Here is a 26,996-nt window from a genome sequence, read left to right on the forward strand (position 1 = left end):
GAAAATGAGTTGTCATTGGCTGAAACTTTCGTGGAGAAAGGGGGAATAGAAACCGTCAAATTGCCCCAAGGTTGGTCACGTGATGTAAACTCTAGCCGGCCTCCTCGCCGACATATTGCGTGTAAATTTTTCACGTCACATAGGACCTGTACGCCTATGTTTGGACACGGGTCAGTGACTCGGGGTGAGTAATTCTCTTCGAAAAAGCTTTCCCAAAATTTACTGTTAACGCCCCACGACCTACGCAATAAGTGTGTCACCGGACTGACAAGAAGTCCTTCTCTCACCCAGGCGAGTTTTGGAGGGTGACACGGTAACTTTTGTGGCGAAAACTGAGACGAAATTTCGAGCATGAGTTCGAAAAGTGGCAAGAAGCGGTCGTCGAAGAGCCAGCCGGACCCCCCGGGCAGACCGCGGCTATGTCGGATGGTAAAGGGATCAGGTGGCTATGGATTCAATCTTCACAGCAAACAGGGGCAACATGGCCAGTACATACGGGGCATAGATCCTGGTAAGATTACAGTTTTCGTAATCGTAATACAGACAGTAGTCACTGTGTTTCTATGAATCCACTAGCCTAGAAATGGATGGAAGCCCCAGGTGCATCTTGCACGTGTTGAACATGTTGAAATCAAACTGCGTTAAACTAAAGTTGTTTAACATGTTAAGCAGCTGATTAAATCGCGAACCATTAAATCAGGATACTCGGGGGTTACTCCTCGTGGGACTTTTTTTTTATGGCATGTGTTGGAAGGTAGGCCTAGGCCTACTTTAATATGAGCCCCGAGCTGGACCAAGAAAGGGCATTTTCCGAGCAATTTTGTTTTGTTTTTTTTTGGTAAGAACTGCAGTTGTATACGAATCAGCTGATTACTGGTTCACTAACCATTATTCACACACGTAAATACCTGGGACAGGTTTTCTATTCCTATTGGTCAAAACGGAATAATTGCAGAATACCCCACCACGCGAAAACACCCCCAAAAAATCCATGGCTACTTAGTCACGTGGAGGTTGTTCGGCTTGGGGTTATCCTTGCTGCGTCAAGGTACGCGTTGTGTACAGCATTGAAGTCATTCTTGAGAACGAAGCACTGCAATACAAAATGAATGGGGATGGCGGAAGAATTTTCCCAAGTCCAATGTGGGTCCCGGGGAGCAGATATGGGGATACGATGTGGGCCTTGTGTCCTGCAACGCAAAGTGGATGAGGAAGGCGGAAGAATTTTCCTAAGTCCAATGTGGGTCTTGTGGATGCAAACGTGACTCCGTAACTGCGTATCCATGGCTACGAGGTGGGCAAGGTGAGTGGCGGGTATTCTGCAATTGTGCCTTCGAAACGTGTCACGTGACTGCATATTAACATTTCATAATTGCTCGCTGAGAAGTGATAATGCTCATGGTATAAATCGCGCACTGGCACATGGATATTACGAGACAGTTTAATCAGATCTGATTTGTCAGGAGTTTGTGTGTACATGCCATGTGCTCGTTAAGGTTACTGAAGGGGATTCTATTGGATAACTTTCAAAAGGAATACCGGTAAACCATAAAATGGAACGGGGTGTTCAGGAACATGAAAGTAAAATTTCGGAACAAAATTGTTGGAAATCCATCACATGTTGACTTCTTTTGACTCTGAATAAAACTAGCATTTACATGTAAGACCTTGCTCAGGAGAGCGAACACTGATAATGCCCTTGCATGTAGCTCGAGTATTCCATTCTACTGAGCCGGTCTTAAATGCACGTTTAAGACCGGCCAAGCACATAAGTGCATTTTTATAAGGGAATAAATACATGTATTAACATTGTAGTCGTTTTCCTGACCAATATGGCTCTTTACAACTGAGGAAGGGGTGCTCCTGCTCAAGGCGGAGAGTAATTTTCAACACAGGACACTGTCATCATGGTCATAATGAAATCCTGCTGGGCCTAATTGTCATAGAGCACAAATTCTGAAGGTCCCAATTGATGACAGTTGGCCCAAGCCTATCCCTTTCTCCTGTTTCTTTATTTTTCCGGTCCTCTTTAACAGTTTGCAGAATGATATCTGTCCTATGTCTTTGACCAAGGGTACGGATGAAATCCACTGTTTATCTTGGCACCAGAATAAGGCTGTTCAGTATGGAATGCCAAAGAGGCAAAAACTTGGAGGCAACACATCGATCGTTCCTCAACATCGATTGATCATTTCTCTACATCGATCGATCGTTCCCCCACATGGATCAATCGTTCTTCTACATCGATCGATCATTCCTATATTGACTGATCATTCCTCTACATCAATCGATCGATCCCTTTTGATTGATGAAGGAAGAGCGATAAAAAAAGAACAATGATAATAGTGGGATAAAGAAAGACCGATGAAGTTACATCGATGCCAATATTACGCAACCTCTTCCAGTACCAAATAAAGCACATGTTCCCTGTAACCATAGCCCACCAGCACTCAAGGCCACCCATGTTTATTACCTGTCGGTCTGGTAGGCCCTATACAAGAATATCATTTCCATTTTCCCCAGGATGGGATGCCAGTTCATTAAGGGTGGCTCCATAACCACTGTGGGCACCATACTACAAAATCCTTTGTCTTCTCTAAACAACCAGGACAATAGTCTTTTATGATCAATGAAACGGTCGAGATTATGCTCTCTTTGTTGTGCTTAACAATATGCATATTTTATTTGTTATTTTCGACATCATTGGGTGTTAGCTTGGGGTCTCAGGGATCAGGAATGAAAATACTAAACTGTGCATAATACAATGTACTGGACTTACTGCGACTCATCCACCATTGAGATTATGGGAGGCGATTGAAACAAGGTGACAAATTAGATTGAGAAATTTTAAATTCAGAAGGAAATAGTGTTCATCAGTGTGTTGGAAGTGCATAGCTACATAAGTAGGTCAAATGAATGACAAAATAGTTCCACTGGTTCTACCGGGATGTTATTGTGTGGAAAATAAAATTCGGGCCATTAGGAATAAGAATGGGTGCCCACCGTGGCTAGGGAGTGACCCTTAACGAACTGGCATCCCATCCAGGGGGAAATGGAAATGATATTCTTGTATAGGGCCTACCAGACATATGGGTAATGAACATGGGTGGCCTTGAGTGCTGGTGGGCTATGGTTACAGGGAACACGTTCATTATTTGGTACTGGAAGGGATTGCATAACGTTGGCATTGATGTAACTTCATTGGTCTTTCTTCATCGAACTTTTGTCATCGCTCTTTCTTCATCGATTAAGAGAGATCAGTCGATTGATGTAGAAGAGCAATTGATCAATGTAGGGGAACGTTTGACCGATGTAGGGGAACAATCGATCGATGTTGAGGAATGTTGAGGAACGATCGATGTGTTGCCTCCAAGTTTTTGCCTCTTTGGCGTTCCATAGTTCAGTACAGTCTTGGCTCTTGCGCAAATTCCATCCTGAGTCGATTATCCTATGAATGGATTTTATTCCAAGGTAGATAAACTTGGAAGGAGTTTAATCAATTTGTTCAAGATCACGCTGAACAATGGCAAAAACATGTACATGTAACCAATAAAGAGCCTGAGAGATCCCAAATGGTGCCATTTTCTAAATAATAAAAAAATTATTGTAGATCATTGACAGTCATGCACGATACTCAAACAACAGATATACTGGTATCTCTGTTACAGTGAATATGACAATCCCAGTTCTCCCTCAGAGACTGCTGGACATGTGTTTAAGTGACATCACATTTCCTTGTAAAATTGCTCTGTATCACTCAGAAAAAGAGACGTAAAGTTAACATCCCAGGCTACCTACTGGTACAGGAATGAACCCCATGGTTGTGGATCACTTTCCACAGCTCTGGATCATGCACATTGCACTGTCTTGTGCCAGCCTGTGTACATCTGATTTTAAGTTGATCGCAGCACAGTATGATTGGGAGACCAGTTCAAGTACCGGTAACTACTACCGGGTAGCTGTTACAAAACTACAAGGAAACTTGTCGAAGTTCACTGCTGTGCCAAGGAGGAAGACCATGAGCCATCATCATTCCTCCCAAATCCTCTGACTGGTTGTGCGGTATATTGGAGGACCGAGGCCGTACAGCAGAAATGTGTGGCTGGTTTTGAAGGGTGCGTCAAGGGCAGGCCTTGAGCCAACGTTGTGTTGTTTAAATGCTCAGTGATGCGTAAATTTAAACCTGGATGATGCTTCAAATCGTCCACATTGCTTCAGAACATGCAGGATATCATTTGCACCATGTGCTGACAGCGGTTGTCTTTGAAGGAACACTTTCGAGAAATTACTTTGGGGGACCACGTAGATCCAGTTCTAGAAACTGTTGGAGAATGTGAAGGAGTTACGATGTATAGGATCAAAGCATTCCAGGAAAAACAAGGCTTTTTAGGCTCAAACTCCCTGGAGACGCTCAATAAGTGTGTGCACCTACATGTACGGTACATGTACATTGTATACCATGGTGTATGCTGTATTCTGATATGCGAGGCGGCGGTATCAAGGGGCGATATTTGGATGCTTCAACAATTCTAATCAGTAACTGTAAAGTTAAAGCAAATGAAGCACCGGGTAAGACTTGGGCTCTGATATTCTTGCAAAATATTTTTCAAGTACATGTACTGGGACATGGAACTGGGTAAAGACATCCAGGTCCGGGGGATGCGGTGAACAAAACATGCGCGAGAATTTTTCACACCCCTAAATAAAATCTGAATCTCACACGTGCAGTTTCTTTCAAAATGCCCAGATACATGTATCCCCGCAGAGAAGGTAAATCGATGAAACTTCAGTTGCATACTGCAGCACTTACTACTAGTACATGTACATGATGTATCATTTGATCAGTCCCATCTCAGGCCTCACACTGGGAGTTGGTGTCGGATCAAGTGTGCTACATACATATATGTTTACTCTTCAGCCAGGCTGCCCTTGAGGGTTTATTGCCCGTAATTAAATCAGTCCTTCAATGGTGTGAGAACCAGGCAGGTCATCTTCGAGGCAGGTCATCTTCGGGCACTGTACCTACATGTACATGTGCAGGCTCACATCTTTTCATGACCAGTTTTTCGTAACAGTACATTGTCCAAATTGAGGATAGGAGGTTTACCATTTAAAATTGTCACATTTTACATCTAAAGTACATCATTGGTGGAGAAAAAAGGAAAAAGATTGCATGTTACTGAATGCACATGACTTGTGGAATGGGACCTTTGGGTCTAATACATCTTGTGTACATGTACCTCTGCGTATGTTTTATGTACTGTACATGTACCTCAGTATGTACATGTACATGTACTTATAGTGCACTGTATGCAGCATACAGTGCATTGCACTATTCAGTGGTTGAGTGGATCAACTAATTACACTCCCACAGTAGCATTAGGGGCTCAAGTTATAGCCTATTTAGAAAACAGCTGAGCAGCATGACATACTGATGCATTACAGTGTATGTATTTAGCACTCTGAAACCCTTGATGCTGTGCCAGAAGGCATTATCCCCAAGACCTACTTCTACAAACAGTGCACTGGGTGTCATTGTAAATATTGGCTACATTGCTAATCTTGCCCTCAAATTCTTAGGGATGCGCTAATGCCTTGTACATAATGGACAAATACATGTAAGTACTGGTATTTATGAGGGCATTGTTAAGCATAATTTCATAGAGTGATGCGTTGAGTGTTCTTTGTGGCATAAGGGGAAGCACAGATGTGACAATTCATCATAGTTTTAAACAACGCCTGAATGGAAATCCTCTTTGTGCACAAGCTGCTAGTTTCATTTCTTGGCCTTGCACAAAGTTGCCTTGCAAAGTTGCCCCATTCCAAATCCGTTTCGCACTTCAACAAACTTGCAAATTTCTCCAAGTTGCATGTACCGATAGGGTTCGACAGAATATTTCATTTGTTTCTTTAGAATGGAAGCGTCAGCGTCAGGTAAGAGTGCAGAAATTTCTTCTTCAGTTAAGAGATGGACCGGTGTCATTGTCTATCTACCATTTCCTGTGACGAGCTGCGCTAGAGTTCTCAAGTCTGCAAGGGGGCTGATCTTACATGTACATGTGAATTATAGGAAACGGTGTTACATGTACATTTCACCTTGATTGTAAAACTCAGTGTAGATTGTATATGTAGTAAACTGCAGTATGGGATTTGTGATTTTAGGAGGGCATTCACATAAACTGTCATGTCAGGACAGTAATACATGTACAAGAGAGGCTACGTATTTTGTTTGAACCAAGTCAAGTCGGACTCTGCCTTCTTGGACCTAGACCAACTCGTTCTCAGATCCAGTGTGCATTTAGTCGGACCATGGCCAGGCCCACCAGTAGTACAGTAAGCACCAACTACCGGGAGGACCCAACAGTGACTTACTAAGTTTGGCAATCACTCTGCCCAGCAATTTCCTGAAAGAGCTTGGGGACTTGATCAGAGAATTTCCATGTTTACTCATGTAAAAGAAAATCAGTGTGTATAGACAATAATAGGAACTCGAATGTCATTGAAAAAATTCTGGCACTTTGGTGAGGTCACGAAGGTAAATTTCTCTGGCAGACATTTGCAAAACGTTGCGTTTACCTGGAACTCACGGCATACCGAAAGGCCAGAGAAACAAATTGTTGCTGCACAAAGGTGTAAGGCCCAAAAAATTGCTTATGCTTTCTGTTTCCCTACCTATGTGTACCCTATTTTTTTTGGAAGAAGGAAATTATGATAAAAATGTTATTTTGGAAATTCATGTAAAGAAGAAAAGTCTATTGTACAATGTATTAGCGTGGTGAAAAAGGTTTAACAGACTTACATGTACATGTACATGTACACTGTAGTTACATACATGTACATGTACATAAACATGTTATGTATAGCCAGTGTGGTACCGGTACCCTTGAACCTGTTTAAAGTGTCATTCAGTTCAGTGTAAGCAAGCGCCTCCTGACCTCTCACGGCGTTCTTGTTTTAACCATTTAACTCTCATTGGTACATGTCATGTAGCTGCAATACATGTAAAAAGTGCAAAAAATTTAACCTACATGTACATGTGCTCTGTTTCAAATGACATGTAACGCGGGAAACACAGTTTGGGGAGCGTAAGTGACACTAATAAGTGGAAAGATTGATTTTACATCCACATGTAAACTTATTTTTTGCATGTTTCCAAGAAACTATAAATAAATTGAAGGGGGGGCATTTTAAACACTGGCTTTATCAGCAGGAGCTTAAAGCCTCCATTTATCATTCACGGTTGCCAGTATTTAGATCCAATTAATGACAAATCTAGATTGTACATGTACTAGTACCTGCCACAGGATCGCAGCTTCACTAAAGAACAGATAGAAAAGAGGTCAATTCAGGAAACAAATTGGATCTGAGATTGTCAGTACGGTACAGGTACCCCTGTACCGGTAGCAGTACCCACTTGAGTTGGTCAGAGTTTGAGTCTGATAATGAGCTTTATCAACCAGCCCAAATTTGTGCATGCCCAAGTTGGTACCAGTCCATATCGGTATGGGTTTGACAATGGTTTAATTGTAGTGTGGGTCTTACTTGTAGTCTGAGTCAGTGTTGATTATGTTGATGGATTGTTGAACTAATTATAGAGTGAGAAAACCATTTCAGATGGTCCGGATCTGACTGGTTTCAAAACATTCATGTGTTTTGGCATTTGCATGAACCGGTACATACACGTACAATGTACATTACCGGTACATTATGGTACGTGTACTGGTTCAGGAAACTTATCCGCAAAGTGCCGTAACCACAGTGCCATACTCGGGCACACTCCTGTTTTTGAGCTTGACACCCATGAACCAGTTGGTTGAAGAAGCGTCTGGGTACCCGGGGTCATGGAAAATCCTGAAAAGAAGTTGCCCTGAAAAGTTGTGGAAAATGGGGGAAAAATTAGGGTGTCCTGGAAATCTGTTTTTGGAGGAATAAAGTCGGAAAAATTGAGATCGTGCAGGGGTCATAGTCGTATCTAATGGGTCACTCTTGATGTGAGAATAAAATACCATACAATTCACCGGCTATCCTCGTCAGTCTGTAATAGTGGCGATGGCTGTCTTTCCATTCATAATACCAAACAACTGTTCTCTGCAAAGTGGCTGTAGATGTCATGGAAATTGTCATGCATCAGTCCTCAAAGAGTCCTGGGAAAAGTCATGGGATTTGATTTACAGATTTCTGTAGGAACCCTAGGCATGCACCAGGCGCATACCACCCCCTGGTTTGGTACATGTACCAGTATGCCACCACAGCAGTGGCTTGTAAATCTTGTCCCCCAATTTACACCATGTGTTTTTTTGTAAATGTGCCCCGATCACTCAGTTTTGAGCATTTCTTGGTACTACCAGTACAAATATACTCCTCCTGAACGATTCTGGGTCAAGAAGGTCAGGTTGAGCAGCAGGAACACAGGTGTGATTCCTGCCTCGAATTTCATTTTAAGTAGACATGATAAGTAGACATTTTGTCGGTGGCAAACACATGATAAAAGATTTATCTGAAAATGTGGGTTAAGTGCCATGCAAGTACTTGTTCAATATGTGCAATGTATGACATGCTTGCAGTACCGGTAGAGTACAGTACCAGTACATGTATGCACATAGAGGCCGTGTCCGAAACGGGATTCCAGAGCTGTAGCTAGGTCTATTGTCTACGCGTCTCCACGCATTTCCAATGGAGTGAAGACCAAGACCTAGCTCTACACAAGAGATTCAGATGCAGCCTTACATACATACAAATGTACTTTTGTACATGTTCAGTTGTACGAACATACGGGCAGGTCCAGGGCAGCTTTTGGAAATGTACAAATTCAGAAAACAACTTGCTGTATGATAAATTTCCAATGTAAATTTAGTGATCTACAATTCAGTGCCTTTGGTGACCCTGCATACTTGTTCTTGTTTTGATGTCCATGGTTTTTTTCTTATCAGCAGATTTATAAGTTACTGTGCACTGCAGTGCAAAGCTCATTGTGCTGCCTTGCATTCCTCCACACTGCCCAGATGTGGATTGACACCCTGCAAGCCCTCTGCATGTTTTATGGTACATTTACATGTACTGAGGATTCATTGGGTGTGATGTGTACACATTGTGCGACCTTTGATACAAAAACAAATAGGGCGGATGCAACCCTAATTCACGCAATATTGTACATGTACTGTGGGTGGTGTGCACCTGTACAAGTAGGCTGCAGATTGCAGGGTGTTCTTGATATTAGACCCATTAAACCAGATTATCTCAGTTTAGATATAAAAATATAGTTCTAATGGAGCAGACTTAATTGTCGGTTTATTGTGCACAGGTGCTTGTGATTGCACTGAAAGTAACCTACATGTATGTTCAATGTACATGTACGTGCATCCATGCTGTATGTACCGGTACATGTAATGAACAATTGTAATGTTCCAGTCAGCATCATCCACAGGTTTTCCTTCCGTCTGTCCCATGGTACCCCTGCATTACTACATGTAGATCTGTGTAGATTTGTGTAACTAGATCCACATTAAACAGTTCTTCCTTCACAGGGCAAAATGTGGCCTGTCTGTGAAAAAACAAACTTTTGGTATAACGTTCCCTCCATTTGCAGAAGTACAGAAGTTATTTCTCACAAGTACTCACAAAAGAATGAGGATAATAAGTACTGAAATCATGTTACCAAGTCAACCATGTTATCTTTGTGAAATATGAACAGGCCAGGATCGGATAACTGCATGCAGCCGTAATGTGCCTCGAAGACTGCACTGAACCAAAAAAGTGAGGGAGGCCAGAGCTGCTGACGCAAAGTTAACAGTGTAGGCATAGCATGGAAATTCAACCACGTTACCCACGCCAGCCCCCAAAATTACTTCACAGCTGAAGTGAGCTCAAAATAATTGAAACAATCAAATTCGAGCACTTCAGAGTTTTAAATCACTCCATGGCATGAATGAATGCTGAACGGCTTCCGTCATTGTGGGCAAAGGTCGTGTAATTATGCTGAAGTGAAGAATTGGCCAATTGTAATCCACTTTAATACGAGCTTGTGCTTGATGGACGCTTTAGATAAGAGGCCAGGGAGCAGTGCTCGCCATTTGCCACGTTCTGAAAGGGGCCCAGAGTTGAAGCCATGGGAACTTGGCAAAATGAGTTGCAACAGTTGAGAATTTGGGTGTCAGGAATGCCTTCTCTCGGCATGAGCATTTGAAATCTTGGTGTATTCCAGTGGTAGATCTAATGTACATGTACCAGTACCATTAACACCAAATGGAATGGCACCTGGAATGTAAGAAGGGGAGGGGGGATGTACCATATGAAGGTGATCCCGAATATACACATGTACCGTAAGTATGGTACAAGCACCGGTAAGTGGGGCATGTTTTCTGTGAGAATTTCCTTCTTTTTTTTTTAGTTCTTAACCAGTCAGTCGGAGGGCAAATGAAGAAGTACACTGTACATGTACATGTAGGCTAAAGCAAACATATATTCCTGGCTTCTTTAAAAAAAAATGGCTACTGTATCCGAGGGGTCCACATGTCAAATGTACACTGTAGATTCAGTTACAGTGTATACATGTACTCTGGTGTCTGAAGTCCCATTGAGCACTCCAGGCACATGAAAAGCGAATTGTGAAAGACTTTTCCCAGAGCTCTACAGTACGTAGGATCAGTTGTTCCTGGAACAAAAAAGAAAACGGTGCATGGATGCATTGAAGCACGTTGGCAGGTTGGCCAGTAAGCTGTGCCTCAGTGTACAGACTTGCTCACCTGGTGGTGAAGTTGTGGTGAATAAATTTGTTCTTGTAACTGTGCTGTCCTGTTGGTACAGTGTTTTGGCTGAATCAACATGTGCTGTTTGTTTTGACATTAACAGTGACCACGAGCGACCTTTGCTGTGATGCTCCAGTGCACTGGCTGCAGTGCCCTCCCCCCCCAAAAAAAACCCTATTTCAAGGCCAAGTTGGCTGCAGTGCCCTTTCACTTAAAGTGAAATTTGCTGAAAGTGTCCTGCACAGCCACTATGTCTCTACTCCACCACAACAAAACTACCTGTATGTGCTAGTACATGTACTGTATGCACATAGAGAGGAATGGCTGAGCAGTACTGAAAACCAGACTGTGGTCGATTCGTGTTTGATTTGTATTTGTACATGCACACCTGTCTGTGGGAACATGGCCATAGTCTTCTCTGTAGCTCCCGGCACATTTTAGTGGCAGATGTCATGGAATGAAAAATAAATACGACTTCATTCATTGAATGGACAGCCGCCTTGTTTATTAACCAGAACTGAAGTAAGAGAGTAAATCACACAAAAGACTCTGTGCATTTCATGAAATTTGTATTCACATACTGTTCAAACATGTTAAGTGCATGATTGCTTTCCCTGTTTGCTGTACACAGGCTCCCCGGCAGAGAAAGCCAATCTGAAGAAGGGGGACCGCGTCATCGAGGTCAACGGCGTCAACATCGAGCGGGAGACGCACGCACAGGTTGTGGCGCGGATCCGGAGTGGCGGGGACCGCACGGCCCTGCTTGTCGTGGATCCGGAGCTGGATGTGCACAACAAGAAGTACGCGCTGACCGTCGACGCCAAGATAGCCGACGAGAGCCAGTTCATAGAGGTTGAGAACTCTGCACCGCCGAAGGGAGAAGAGGAGGAGCCCAAGGTCAACGGGGAGGCGTTACCGGCCGAGAACGGAGTCGTCACGACAGTGGAGGTCACAGCAGAGGAGGCCCCACCTGAGAGGATAGAAGAGCCAGTGGAGGAGATAACAGTTTCCACAGAGGAGTCAGTACCCGTTGAGTCGGTGCCCAATGATGTGCACGTAACGGCAGAGGTGAGGATGGCATAGTCTCAGATTCTGCAGCCATGGCGGAATAATCGCCTCATTTAGCGGCATTGGCCTGGAATACCTCAAGAAAGAGCAGAATGAGGCAGTTTGGTATTTCAACAGAGCGCACCCAAAACGAAGTGTATCTTAGATCATTCAGGAATAGTGCCAGGTCTGCGCTATCAGTGCAGCTAGATGTTGACTCGCAAGAGTGCTTTGTGCTTGGATGATCTTACCCTTTTGAAATACAAAAACTGGCTGATTGTGTAAAGATGCTCGGCCCAGTTAGAGCACACTTAAAATGTACAATCCATTTCTCTCTTTCACCCAGGGTTATTTTTGTAATATCGAATTTTGAAAAGTCAGCAACTGGACCCAGCCAAAATCATTATTTACATGTAGGTTGAAAGTGTAAGTTTTGGAAATCATCTTTGGTTAATCAATTTAATGTTGTCAGACTCCACAAATAATATGGCCGTTTCACAATAGTGCGCCACCAAGAGTTTGCATTCTGACCACTGAATGTGCGTTTGGAAAGGGTTGACAGATTTGTTGTGATTGGCCAATGCATTGCCAAACTCTTGGAGGCACACTGTTGTGAATGGCCCTTATTCAGGTAACGGTACCCAGTCTCAAAAAAAAAAAAGATTGGTTTATGTGTAGCTACACTTTGAATGGGTTTTGGAAATTTGGCAGAAAGAATTATGTTCACATTATATTTGCAGTTTGTATTTTCCCGTTAGTGTGAAAGGGCATCAAAATGTTTTCCCATTTGTGTGAAAAAGCGTGAGAACGTTTCCCCTCTGTGGGACATTGATTTCACATTTTGCAATTTATGAAAATGGGGAGAGAGAAGGTGAAAACAACCTGCCTTTCCCGGGTTAACATTCAATCTTTATGCACTGTACCATTTTTCAGCAATTGGCTTTCAGGCACGATACAGGCAGGTTGAAACTTGGCGCAAAAACACAAACGCAAATTGTGACATCAGACATGTCAGATGAAATATTTGCGCTGCAAACTCACAAAAGATGAGCACATTTCAACCCGAGCAAAATCTTGCAGCAAGTCTTCCATGACATCAAATTTGTTTCGCTTTTTCTCTTTTGCCTGAAGTACATGAACTGGCCTTTATCCAGTTCAGTATCACTCTCAATGAAAAAACAATGGAGATCTTGTGTTTACTGATTTGTTTCCCCTGAAATTCCTGTGACCTTTCCTGTTCGAGATTGTATTTGTTTTTATCCCTGTTTTGAGTTATTTTATTTGTTCTGATCTCCTGGCTACACAGGAAGCCGAGACCAACGAGACGGCCAGGCAACCTGAGGAGAACGCCGTAGAGCCGGAGGTGGTGGTTGCTGTGGCAGCGGTCGACGTGGAGTCTACACCCGAACCAGCCAGGGAGCCCAGCCCCGAGAGGGAATCGTCACCAGAACCAGAAAGGGTAAGAAGGAACAATTTGACCTTGAAGTAATCACTGTAGAAATAAGTACAATAATCCTTGAGGTTTTTTTTAATCTGTATGTATAAAATCTGCATGTGTCTTCAAGTGTCGCATAACTACCATGACAGTGAAAGTCGATGGAATTGTTTTGTTTGGAAGATATACACTCCTATAAAGTATATACACATGTACATATACAAGTAGAATTCCAAATATTCAAATTGGCTTTTCCTTAACAAAAAGATTTCCATGTCTCAGCAGTTAGGGATTGTTTTCATTACCCCCTGCTGTGTTGGATTTGAAATGGCCAACTACATCACTGCAGGTCGGTTGGGTAGAACATTTGGTGTGTAAGCTGGAGGTCGTGTGTTCGAGTCCTAGCAAGCTTGGGTTTTAGATTTATTTTCACATAAGATCTTAGAACATGTAAGCCCTAAGCATGTACACAAGTTTATGAATAACATTGGTTGAAGGACAAATCAATACATTCAAACACACCGGTACATTGAAAACGGCAAATAGCACATTTCTAGTTAAAGTAAGCAAACGTGACGGAAATGAAAATAAAAGTACATAGTAAAACAGACTTTTAAGTACGTCGCAATGTGTACATGATTGCCTGCCTCCGTTGTATTGTGCCCATTCTTCTCAGAATGAGAAAGGTTTGGTTTGAGGTGATTCAGGTGAGCCAGGTTTATTTATGGCCTGTGTAACTTCTTGAGTTGTGTTTTAAGCGTGCCAACTTACCGTAAATGTTTTTTGCTGTAGCTGCGTCTGTAAATTGAGAAGGTGTGTAGCGTGTTGTTAGCTCAACTTCCTTCGCAAGATCTAATTTCTTCGGACAGCATGAAGTAACAGACCTAACACGTAATGACGTCATGTTTTGTGCGAGTTATCCTATGGGGCTGGATGAATCGTGTTTGACCTTGCTGCCACAGGAAAGTGTATATTTATGCAAAGCATGACTTTTTATGCCACATGTATGGGTCTGTTTCTTTCAATCCTCATTGGCTAAAGTACCACACATGTATGTTCATACAGTAACTGGGGTCGACACTTCTCCGTGTGTACTGTTCAAGGTTCAGATGTAATGAGCTTCCCATAGTGTGCTTCTATCACAAAATCTCGCTCAGGACGTCCGCCCTTACCAGTACCCAGCTCATATGGAGACGGGTAACAAATGAACAGATCAGTATGCATCCCTCGAGACTGCATTCTGAAGCCTGCCCCCACAATGACTTTTGACTCAGTGACGTACATGTAGGTGGGTAATTCCAGAAATTAGGGGTCCAAAAGTGTGACATTTTTGTGTCCCTGTTACATCTGACCTTTGTTATTTGACTTGGAAATATCACCGGAATTGATTTCAAACTATTAGTATTTGTTTGGCAGGTAATTTGCATTAATTCACCACTCTTGGAAGTTAGTAAATGTGTTCTGAACTTACAAAATCATATGACAGGGCCGCAAAACAAAGTGGGCGCCTAACTTCTGGAATTACTCATGTATACTTGCAAGATTCGTCGGACAATGGATTTGCAGGCTTTGATTCTCTCGAAAACGAATGTTGACAGCTTCAAAACATGACTTTAACCTTGCAAATACATGCACATGTACTTTAGCTATGGAGTATTCCCCAATAGCTTTCCCTAACAGTCCCAAATCCTCTGATTTCCATATGATTTTACATACCTACACCCTAGGGGATTAGGGTTAAAAAACATAACGTGAGCTAACTTCGCTAACGAACCACTGAGACCATATTAATCTGGCTCTTTTTTTAATGTACCAGTACAACTTCAGAGAGTCTTTGTAATATCTTCTTGTGTCTTTTGTTTTTACTAGCCTCGAGGGTTTTTGTTATAAGTAACACAGTTAATGCTTAACAGGCCAAGTACATTTATTCCAGGAACTTTGGTGATGAACATTATGAAGCACTAAAAGTGACTCCTTTAACCTTCAGGATGTCAAGGTAGACGAGGAGCCACAACCCCAAACAGAACCCCCCCAGGAACCCCCACCAGACCCCGAACCCGTTCCCCCTGTAGTTCTGGTTGCCGACGTGCAGGCCGTGGAAGAACCACAGCCAGAACCCGAACCCATTCCAACCCCCGAAAAACCGGAACTGGAACCGGAACCAGAACAAGAGGCCCAACCTGAACCAGAGCCCCCTGCAGAACCAGAACCCGTAAAAGAACCAGAACCAGAGGTCTCCGAGGAACCGGAGACACCAGCAGAGCAAGAACCAGAGGCTGTCCTTGCCGCCCCTGCCGCGGCAGTCCCTGACGTAGGTGTTGGGCTATTTTGTTTGCCCCTAACAGGTGTTGGAGTCGTTACTAACAAGCGTGTGGGACTGACATTGACCTTCATTTTAACTCATACACATGTGTTGCATGTTTGGTCATCCTTCTATTAACTTGAGTGCTCTGGTTTCTCACGTTTGTTACAGTCTCTTCCTCACTGTCACCAGTTCTGTTACTTTGAGGAAAAAGCTGCTCCACTTTTATTCAAGTTTTGTCTTTCTCCCGGGCTTCAGACTGGGCACAACTAACCCGCATGCAATTTTAATAACTAGGATTGTTAAGATGAGCGTTGAGAGAATTCATCAAATCACCAGCCAGTCCCAACTTTGACCTGTAGTAGCGCCCACCGACTCACCAAGCATGATTGCCTGTGAGAAACGTTCTGCTTGGATGAAAATGCCAAGCTCTTCACCTTGAACACTTGTCCGACCTTGATACTCCAACATCCCCCCCCCCCGAAAGCTGTCAGTAGAAAGTTTGAGAAATTGATTCTGAAGAGTCCACCTGAACCTTGCAAGGTCTTCCTTCCATTTCCTTGAATTCCTTTGTTTCGTCTCAAGCTGACAACATTTGGAGTTTTTAATACCCAAAAACCTTTTCATTTAAAGACAATCACCACTGCTTCAGTTCTCCGTTTACATCTACAGTGGGTGTGTATGTTTATGCAGAAGCTGTGTGGAATGCACTAACTTTGCAAGAACTTCGTAAAATTGCTGGGGGGGAATGTTAACCCAACCCCCTGCCTCCTTCTCTGGTATATCTGTGCACAAACTGCAGATTCCTTAGGGAACATACATTTTGTAATTTATTTAAAGGCGTAGCAAACAGCATACATACATGTATAGCCTCTTGACTGCATATTTCAAGTTGTTGGCCTCCTTTTCCTGCAAAATATTTGCTCAAATGTCTTCTGGATCTCTTCCGAGCAGCTGAGCATATCCCTCAAAAAAGGACTTGCCAGTATTTTCCCCAGTCGGTTGAAAATACACATCCCCTCCTGCATTTCTGAACCTTTTTATTACAGAAAAGTCAAAAGGTCTTTGATGGGGGGGGAACCTATTCCCAGGGGAATGTGGCTTTTTTTTTTTTTTTGGTACACTCGTCTCTGGAGGCACCAGTGCAAACTCCACACAGACGGTCAACAAACAAAGCCTGAGCCTGGCCGATACGTTAAAAATAGCTTGGGAACATTTGTGATATCATTGATTGATTGAAATGAGAGATTTCACTTCAGTGGTGCCTCCCCATGGCACTATGGGAATAGACCATGTGGTAACTGGGTCGTGAATGTTGCACTCAGAGAAGAGTGACTAGACCATTGAAACTAATCCTGCATAGAGCTACAGTACATAAACTGTCCCTTTTTTAGATACCGGTAGGACCCCAAAGTTGAGTACGCAAATGTCATCCCTTTTTTGGGGGGGTGCTGTCGGATCTAAAGCATCTGCATACAAATACATGCATAAACTGAATTATACTGGTGGGTACATAAAAAAAATATCCCCTGGATAAATATTCAATACAGAAAAATGTCAAGTATGCTTCCGTTTTATTTCCATTATTATCTCTTTTATACTCTGTTCATTTCCCAATAAGTGCCTTTCATGCAACCATGAGACTCATACCGGTAGTGTGCATGGTGGACGTGAGTCGGATGGCAAACAGTCTTCCAATGGCAAATACAGCACACTGTTTCAATGATCAAGTTGAAAAAAAATGGGCCTTCTCACAGAGCCACACAACTCAAAAAAAAAAACAGATCAACTTCAACAGTTCTTAATATTTCCCTTCCAGACTTTATGCAAATTGTGATGTGATCTGCACAAACCCTTCACATGGTGAGCTTTGTTATTTGGGTGCATATAAAATTCAAATTAATATGGACACACTCCAGTTTTCAGATCTATTCCATTTCTGATTAGTTTTCAGATCTATTCCATTTCTGATTCTAGGTTGTCTACAACATGAATCTATGTTGTCTAGAATCATGAATTGAACAGTTTTGAAAACACGGCAGTGTCCAGATCAATTTGAAGAACATGACAAAGCTCACCACGTGAAGGGTTTTTGCAGATCACATCACAATTTCCGTATGTCTTTTGGTGGTGGGAAAGTTGGCATCCTTTTTATTTTTCTGCCAGTGTTGAACTTGTATTTGTATACCGTAGGATGTGCCACACCAATGTGGATCTCATTTCACCGTTTTCTGTCAGGCGTTGCCCTTCTTTGCAATTCGACCGGGGTTTGCGGTCCAGACTCCAGGAAAAGTGCCGTAGTTGTCATGGTTGTAAATTACATGTACATGTAAAGTACACATACGCACTGGCACATGTATTTTCATTGGTTCATACGTGCCTCTGTAATATAACATTTTTCCTTCCAGCATGTTTCCCCTCTGACCAGGATGTTGTATGTGTTGGTCCAGCTCTGAACCCAAGACACATTTCATTCCACTGACAGGATCTTGCACTTTCACCTTTGAACTTTGCACCATGATTGAAACATTGGATAGTGTGTCGTTCATTTTCGCCTCTTGAATCATCAGTAAACAGAAGAATTGCCGTTATCATGTTTGACATTTTACCAGACAACATGTGTTCTGTGTCCCCTTTTACCTCATCTGTTCAATTGCCAGTATTGAATGTTGACCCTGGACACTTGTATAGGACGAAATAGCATGCTGGTCATTTTTTCACCTTTGACATGTCTGTTAACAAATGTGATTTGTCACCTTTGACCTCAGACACATTTTCATCCACAGGGTCCTCATTCTGATATGGATTTCACTTGTAGAATTTGCTAGTAATAATGCACCTGTTATATCTGTGATACATCAATGAGTGGGCAGTGATATTAAGCTGACAAATAGGTCATTCCAGAAGTTAGGGGTCCATTTTTTTTTCATGTTCCCGTCACATCTGACATACATGTACGATTAAAGTTCAGAACACATTTTCTTATTTCCAAGTGTGATGAATTAATGCAAATTACCAGGTCAGATGTAACAGGGACAGAAAAATGTCACCCTTTTGGACCCCTAATTTCTGGAATGACCCAAATCTGAGGAGACGCCATTCGTGGAGGGCCTTGGCAGTCAGGTTTCATCCTGGGCATGCATTTTGGCAAGTCACAACACTCTGTTGATCAGAGAGAAGTGTAACACTCACATACATATACCATAACACCTGCGCGCATCAATGGCCATATTCTGTCATATTTTAATATTTTATCTTATTAAAATATATTTTTAAAGTATTTTTTATTAGTCTATAGGAGGTACCTTTTTTCCTTTCGTTGGTCGTTATCGAACAGAATTTGTTTACCTTCCAGAGAAACATCTTTTTTTTTTGTGGAGGAAGCAGCACGGAACCCCGTGAATTTTTAATAATCACATGTTAAATTATTTATTGAGCTTCCACAGCATCGTTCGTCGTATCCATGCTTTACTGCACCCAGACTGTACACATTTATGTGCAAATGTTTCCCTACTAGTTTGTTACCCTCATGTACGTGTACGGAGATGTGGGTATATTTACAGAGAAATGTTGGTTTTCCCATAGAGCCTTTGAAGTTGAATATTAACCCTAACCCTCCTCAATCCTTCACCTGTTGGAGGACTGAGGAGTGTTAGGGTTAATCATGAAATGAATTCCTGATACATGTACATGTATGTACACTGGACATGTATACAGTACCAGTCTATGTACATGCACACGTATGGTATGCTTCACATAAAAGCCTTCATTTACTTACATACCGGTATTTACCTGGTACTGTTCACTGACTGTGTGCTCAAACACGGACAAGTTACACTTGAACCTGTCAATTCTCACTTGCTCGTCAACAAAAGAGACAGGAAAAACACACTTGTTTTTGCATGGACAGAAAACAAATTTGTAATTTCAAAAGAATTCCCCAGAAATGTACACAGACATGTACATTGTAGTTTTGCTTCCTATTTATCAATCTAAGTCCTACCCTATTCTGACGGCACCTCTGTAAACTTGTTTTTTTTGGGGGGGCGTGAGGATTTGGGGAATATATGCAATAGGAAAGAAATGTGTCTATTGTACATGTACATTTAGATGTGGTGCAAAACAGGTGCATCAGACCAACTCACACAACTGGTACCAGTTAAAGTATTGTTCATTTCATCTGAAAGAAATGGCATCCGACCTCTCTTGCTCTTATTGTGAACCAATTAACACTTGACTGCACCCTGAATGAGTATACAGACCACGTACCCTTACCATTTTTCCTTCCTATCTCCCCCGTTTTCAACTGTCGTGTCATAGGAAAAAAACACATTTATTCTTAATTGGTCTCGTGCAAATACGTGTACAAGTTACACTTGAACTTGTAAGTGCACACTGTTAAATGGTGTCAAGAAAAACGGAAAAACGCACGTTGAATAAAATTAATCTGTAATGACAAAACATTACTGGTACATGTACCTGTGTGCATTTCTGGAACCAGTTTAAAATACATTTTGTATTTGTTTATGTAGACTGGGATGACCGGTGTGTCATGTTCTTCAGTTCCCTGTTGACTGTGGATACCGGTCAACATGTCATACACTGAACCTGTCAACTGCCCATTCCAAGTTGCCCTGTATAAACACACGTGTGTACAGTGTGTGATGCATGTAAATGTAAATGTATGTATGCACGCCAGTCTATGGTACATTGATGATGGATAATGAATGCCGGGGTTTGTTGATCTTATTCAGTTGATTTTGAGGAAATGCTTTTCTGCATTGCACATGTGGTACATGTACGTTCAAATGTGTTGATTTCAGAACAATTACGTTTATATAAGCAGGGGAAAAAAAGAAAAAAACAAGTCTAATGTGAAACATGACTCATTTCCAGACGGCAGACAGAGGTGCAAAACTTGAACCAGGTCTGGAACTGCATGTACATATTCTGGTGCACACGTGTTCATGTTGAAAGAAAAATCCAGTGAATTTAAGGCTGACCCTTTTTTCCCACCCCCCCCCATTTGATTTTTGACTCTGAATCATGAACTTGTTGCATTTAAACCTCCCACACATGATCTGAGGAATTGTGATTCGGCAGTGAGTGTACTGTACAGCAAAAAGGCAGTACCACAGCTGAGAGGATACCGATACATAGAGCAAAAAACAAGGAAACTAAAAATAGGTCAGATAAGGTGATGGTTATACCACTCAGTGCTATGAGGACAAGCTCTTGTTGTCATAAGACATGTACCGGTATGTACAGGGGTAATATCCTGTACATCGTATGTACATGTAAATTCAGTGTTTTTCAAATTGAATTTAGAGGCCATCCCAGAGTCATGAAAGTCTGATGACCAACTGGGCAGCGGCGTGGTATTGTTTGATGTACATCCGTCGTCATGTTGTAAATGTACTTCAGTGGCCATGTTTGGCCAAGGGCGACCTTTTTTTTTTTTTTTTTAGCTGAGCAGAATTGCTTTAGGGCCTTTTCTGGATTTCCTGAAGGGTGGAGCTTAATTTTTTGGCTTTTTTTCACGCTTGTGAATGGAAGGGGAATGAAGTAGACGCCCTTCTGTCATCTTTCACATGCGAAACAAAGTCTTGCTCGGGGGGAGGGAGGAGATCATGGTCCCTGTTTCCCTACCCCCTTGTCTTTACGCTGGCTCACACAGTGTGGAGCTCATCCTAACAGGAAGCATGGAAACATCCCCTACCCCTTCCTTGTTAGGAGTTGAGAACTACATGTACAAATACATGCCATATTTTCCCTAACAGACTGAAGTCCTTCGTAATTCTACCAGTGATTTTCTGGTTTTAAATAAATTGTGAAATATTGTTATTATTATTATTATTAATCATTTCTGGTAATGACACCAACAATTCCTCAAAAGTGCCCTAGGCACTGTACGGTAGCTCGCAAGCCCGACAAAACCTGTAGAGAGGAGACAATGAGAAGCAGTTACAGTTTTAGAGGTTGGAGGGAAACCCCAGAGAAGACATTTCTGGGTAAAACCCACGGAATCAGGTAGGAACTGTAAACCCAATCCACATGTGGACCGGGCCGGGATTCGAACCCGGACCACAGAGGTGGAAGGCAAGGTAAGAACCACCACGCTAACCCGACTCCCCACGCCATATCTTGAATAGTTGCACCAGAGTACAGTGTACATACATGTACGTATGTAATTTGGCAACCCCTCCCCCGTCTGGTAACGTACAAGGCCCACATACATGTACATGTATACATTATGCACAGTGTACAACACACACATGTACAAGTTGCTGTGCAGGGAAATTGTGGTCAGTGTGTGCGTGGTGGCCTACTACTGAACGTATCATGATGTCAACCAAAAATAGGATGCATTGTGGGATAAATCACCCAAATTTACTGGAAAATGTCCAATTACATCCCTGAGCCGAAGCTAGGAGGAAGTTCTCCGGTGACTTTAGTGCTGTGGGATGTATCACCTATCCATTTGCCCTACCAAGTGATCATTCTTCAGTTCAGGGAACCTCTTGGAATGCCTTTGAAAGTTCCTGTACATGTGGGTTAAGTACTCTACTGTTCCCAGTGTGAACAGCTGGGTACTGCAAGGTGTCCCATTACAAGAGTCTGCATACATTTACTGGTACATGTACAGATACCGCGACATGTTTGGTTCTTTACCACGCTTTACCGTCGGTTCGATGCTCTGCTTTAAATAACAATGTGTAACTTGAGTCTTGAAGCAGGGGTTTGTTCAAAATTTTGGAACAGTTGGCATGGTTGGCACCGGTACATGTATACGTCTGCAGTCTTCAGTCAATAGTTTCACATACAAAATATGTCAGAGTAGAAGAGAAGTGTTCAACACAGCCAAGGTATCCAAATGATGGCCAGATGTCCCCCCTCCCAGTTAAAAATCTGTCTGAACATGTCTTGCTTAGTCATGCATACATAGTGATGCGTACATGTACGTACATGTATATTACATGCAGTCATAATTGCAACATGTACTTGCACAGAAATGTCCAGACGAGTTAAAAAAAACACCAGTGAGGGCTGTCCCGGATACCTGAGCGGGATGTCTCTCGTGTGTATGTGACAAAAGAGATAGACAGTCTTGACGTAGGCTTGCCCGTGGCAGGTACAGTGCTATGGATCTCTACACGAGCAGCTTGGGAATTTCATCGCCGTTCGTGAGCGGAAGAGCCCAAGTGGCCATAAATAAGTAAGGATCGTCAGCCATCAGGTGTTCGTTTGCACGAAAATATGCTGTGTTAAGCAACATGCCCCCAGGAGAGAAAGGGAAAAATTCAGTGCATGTACATGTACACCACACGTACTTGTACATGTGCACAATGCCTAAAACATTACACGTAGGTGCATGCATACAGTGTACATGTACATTATTAAAAGGCAGGTGATGGCAGGTGTGGGCTTTCATTTCTTGTCACATGTACAATGCCATCACTCAAGTCAGCAGCCGCTTTTTCAAACTGTATGTTGGCTTGCTTTTTTGTGTGTTTTTTGCGTTGCGCATGTTTCATTTTTTGATTTGGATTATTTTTCTTGATTTTGAAGGATTCTTCACCAGAGCGAGAATCAGAACCCGAGAGAGAGTCAACACCGGAACCGGTATGCATGCAATGATTTTGTGTTTTGTTCTTTTTTTTTTTCCCCCTTGATCGTTTGTTCTGTACACTACACTTCCCCATCGTTCAAAAAAGAATTACAAAATGAATGGTGAACACCTTGACACCATTTTTATTTATTTTTTTCACCAGCACGTGCTTTGGCAAGAAAAGAGTGCTGTAGGCTACTGCACATTCAGTTGGAAATGGGTCACACACACTTCCATGTCATTTCTTTAAGGCAGCTTAGTTGTGCGCATTCAGTTGCAAACAGGCCCCATGCACTCTGTGCCATTTCTGAACTACACACTGTAGTCAATTGAAATTTGGTTGCACACCACTTTCATGCCATTTCTGAACCAGTGCGGACGGTGAGCTTAAAATGCACATTTTGTTAAAAATGAGTCTCATATGCACACGTTGCCCATTCTGAACTATTGACACGCTGTGGGTTTGTGCACATTTTGGAACAATTTGTTTTGTTTGGTCTGAGTCACTGGGAAAAGAATTTGTTGCTACGACATCTGTGGTCCCCATCACGCTCACATGCACGTTGTCCCTGTAATCCGATGATGATTTTGAAAATGGGTCGCACACACACGTTGCCATTTCTGAACTAGTCCAAGGCTGTGGGGTTGTGCACATTAAGTTGGAAACCATGCACACCGTACAATCTCTACCCGTGTACACTTTCTGTTCGTGCACATTTGGTTGAAAATTTCAGGCACGCGTGTACCACTTGAACAGGTTGGTCCACTTGCAAAATGCCACTCTACAGTATGGTCACTCTCTCAATTTTTTTAAAAATTACACCTCACAGCTGTATGAACCCGTAGGTATGTGTACCAGCAGGTTGATGGCAGTCGATATAAAGATGTGCAGCTCTGCCTTGACTTTCATGCTCAGCGAGCCAAAGCATTTTGTTCCTCACAATTCAGGGCACAGCTTTATGAAAATCAAAATACATGTACATGTACCAGCAAGAGTGGGGATCTAGGAATACGACAGCCTCAAATCCTTTGAAAAGGTCAGCGTGATTCGGGGTTCGATTAATGGCACATTTACATTTTTCTCCACTACCTGTCGCGTCAGACACAGATAAGTGTCTGAGGGTTGATTCGGCAGCGGCTGAGAGCAGCAATGAGCCAGTTGAGCTGCAAGGATTTTTATGTTCTTGAGCTAGATGAATGAACTTGACTTGTTTTCTATCATGTCTGCATTCATGCCTTGGGTAGTGCACATAAGGGCTTGGGCATTTATGAGCCTAGAGTTGGTGAAAGGTTGGGTTTAGTTAGTTATTGCATTCCCAGAGTAATGAAGCCCTGATGTCCGTAAGCAGGATGGTTTATCAAAATGTGACCTTTTTGCAGGTGAAAGGTAGTTGACGAAGTGTACCGTAGTTTAGTGGTTTGAGCTGTATGGCTGACTCTACTTGCACATGGCGCGCATGTGTTTTGAAGAAAAGATACACGTACACTGTACATGATCACTTTTGCTTGAAAGCCTGTCACACTCTGAAAGTGGCAGCGTGGCCATAGCTGTATAAGTCCTCAGGGATTTCAGAATTATTTATGAAAGCATGCTTTGAAATTCAAGTGTCATTCACAATGTGCATTTTACATGTTGGTCACTTGACACATGTCCCGCAGATTACTCTGGCAGGATTTCATGAAATACATGTAGCCAGACTGTGACATGTGCACACATGCACATCCCTGTTGTGAGTTGTTTGAAAAATATTGAGTACAATATTACCTGACAATTCTGTAGGCACCTGAGCCAGAACCTGTGCCAGAACCTGTTACAGAACCCACAACAGAACCCACACCAGAACCCACACCAGAACCGGTAAGAGTCCACACATCCCCCCGACTCACACTTCTAACATGTCGTAAACACTTTCACCTCTCAATAACACACTTGTACATGTCTGTGTATATGGTCAGTCATTAACCCATTTCCAAAAATTAACAGTCTGACAGTGAGAGTGAAACTCAACCTCACATAAGTGTATGGTACACATCGTGTGACGCATGTTTACATGTATTCAGTACGAGAACATCTTGTCCAGCTGTCTGCCATTATCATGACATTAATTTTTGTTAAATGTTTGACATGACCCAACATCTCAGGTTTGTTGTACAACACGCAATGATGAACGAGTACATGTACAGTATTGAAAGAAGTCATCCTTATTCCAACTTGTACGGTTGCCAGAGAGAAACGGCATTTTCTGTTCATAGGAGCAAATGTGTCGGGCTGCTTGCCATTGTGGCTGCATGGCACAGTCTTCGCACTTATCTGAATCCCACCTGTCGGAGATTCTTCTGTCTACTGCTTTCTTTTTTTTCCCGAAAAGCCAACTCAGACCTGGTAAAAATATTTGAGCTGTGATCTTATACATTTGCAAGGTTCAAGGTCCTCCAGCAGTAACCTGATTTCAAGCCTTATTTCAATTTTCATACAACATTACCAGATACATGAATGCGCCTTACAGTGAGTGCACAGACATAAAAGCCCTCCCGAATGCCTGAAATTTCAGGCTATATTGTCAGAATCATCTGACCTAGATCTGTGTTGGACCCTTCCTGTTAATACCACAAGTCATATTTCTGTTTGTTGGTTTGTTGGTTACACTCACACTGTTGATATGCATGTACAGTCTTGTTTCTCATGAGTGCAAGGTATTGTTTCCATAACTGCTCACATGACATTCAGTTCATGTAGTTCTGGGGAAGAGGGGAAGACTTCAAATGTTGTGGGGACTCAGACCTCAGGATTCACATTTTAATTGTTTCACAAAAAGTTAAAATCCAGCTGCTTACGTGTACATGTACATTCTGTGCACCTACCCGTGTATGAACCGGTAATTGTACATGTATACATGTCAATGTACATGTTGTACAGAGTACCAAAGTGGGACGTCACTGTGAACCAGAAAGTGCCATGCAAACGAAGGGAGTGCGCATGAGTTGGCTGATGGGCTGGTTCTGGCGCTAATGCTTTTTACACACACATTTGTGCGTGTGATGTATTCACTTTGGTACTCAATACATGTATGTGGTTAAGCCAGTTCACTGAAACATGTACAGTTCCTTTGCATGATCACCTTAACCACAGCGTGGACACATTTTCTTGTAAGGGGAGGGTGCAAAACCAAACAGATGGTCACGTGAGATTCACCTGGAGGTTTTGCAAGGAGTAACACAGTTATAAATGTGGGTTACCAGTACCTTGGGGTATAAAACCTCCGGTGACCCCACGGTTTAATTTCGTACACTCTCATTCTTCCCTAACAAATCCAGAGTCCTCGCATTTCCCTTTGAGGGAGGAATGCGTAATCAAACAGACCACAGTTCGGGGTTCACATGGAGGTCTTGTTGAATGTCCCATTCTGCCCCAACTTGTCCAGGATGTGGCAATCTCCAGTTATGAGCCATTGCTCTCTCTTTATTGACTTCATGAATGTGCCTGCAGATGCAGAGGCCCTCTATCGAGGGGGTGAAAAGACCAAGGGTTGAGCAGTATCTGGCACGATCCATTTATCGTCTTCTTTCAGCTTGACAGACTTTGTTATCTATACTGCGGGACTTAACAACCATTATTTGATTTCCCCGAGAAACAGCTTTGTCAGCCCACACTCCATGAGTATAAAAATGTTAACATTTTGACCCTACTCTGTGGGTAAAAATAAATTTCTCTTGTTGCCCCGAGCAACCTTTGATCCCAAATACGTGGAATGCCTCCTAAAGTGCAGCCCTCTCACACAAAAACAAGTGGCAGTGACCTGACTGAGGGACGAGTGGGTGGCAGAGAAATGTAGGCAGCTGGGGATAGCGATTCATGTA

General features: G+C 42.6%; 1 protein-coding gene across 14 annotated transcripts in view; it reads left to right on the forward strand.

Annotated features, from left to right (window-relative positions):
- The first annotated feature begins 118 nt into the window (after positions 1 to 118).
- LOC110982421 (uncharacterized) overlaps positions 119 to 26,996 on the forward strand; it is a 43,769-nt gene continuing 16,891 nt past the window's right edge. For 6 of the 14 annotated variants that reach the window (XM_087131484.1, XM_022240797.2, XM_087131486.1 and 3 more), the window contains exons 1-6: positions 119 to 511; positions 11,377 to 11,813; positions 13,099 to 13,251; positions 15,215 to 15,538; positions 23,099 to 23,152; positions 24,919 to 24,996. In XM_087131484.1, coding sequence (XP_086987610.1) covers positions 352 to 511; positions 11,377 to 11,813; positions 13,099 to 13,251; positions 15,215 to 15,538; positions 23,099 to 23,152; positions 24,919 to 24,996 — 1,206 coding nt within the window. In that variant the 5' untranslated portion in view covers positions 119 to 351. The remainder of the gene's footprint in view (positions 512 to 11,376; positions 11,814 to 13,098; positions 13,252 to 15,214; positions 15,539 to 23,098; positions 23,153 to 24,918; positions 24,997 to 26,996) is intronic. The other 8 variants (XM_022240799.2, XM_087131489.1, XM_022240801.2 and 5 more) reach the window with 4 other exon arrangements.

This window comes from Acanthaster planci, linkage group LG21 (genome assembly GCF_054643075.1).
Source record: "Acanthaster planci isolate LZ-2023a linkage group LG21, COTS_SCS, whole genome shotgun sequence".
Classification (NCBI taxonomy): domain Eukaryota; kingdom Metazoa; phylum Echinodermata; class Asteroidea; order Valvatida; family Acanthasteridae; genus Acanthaster; species Acanthaster planci.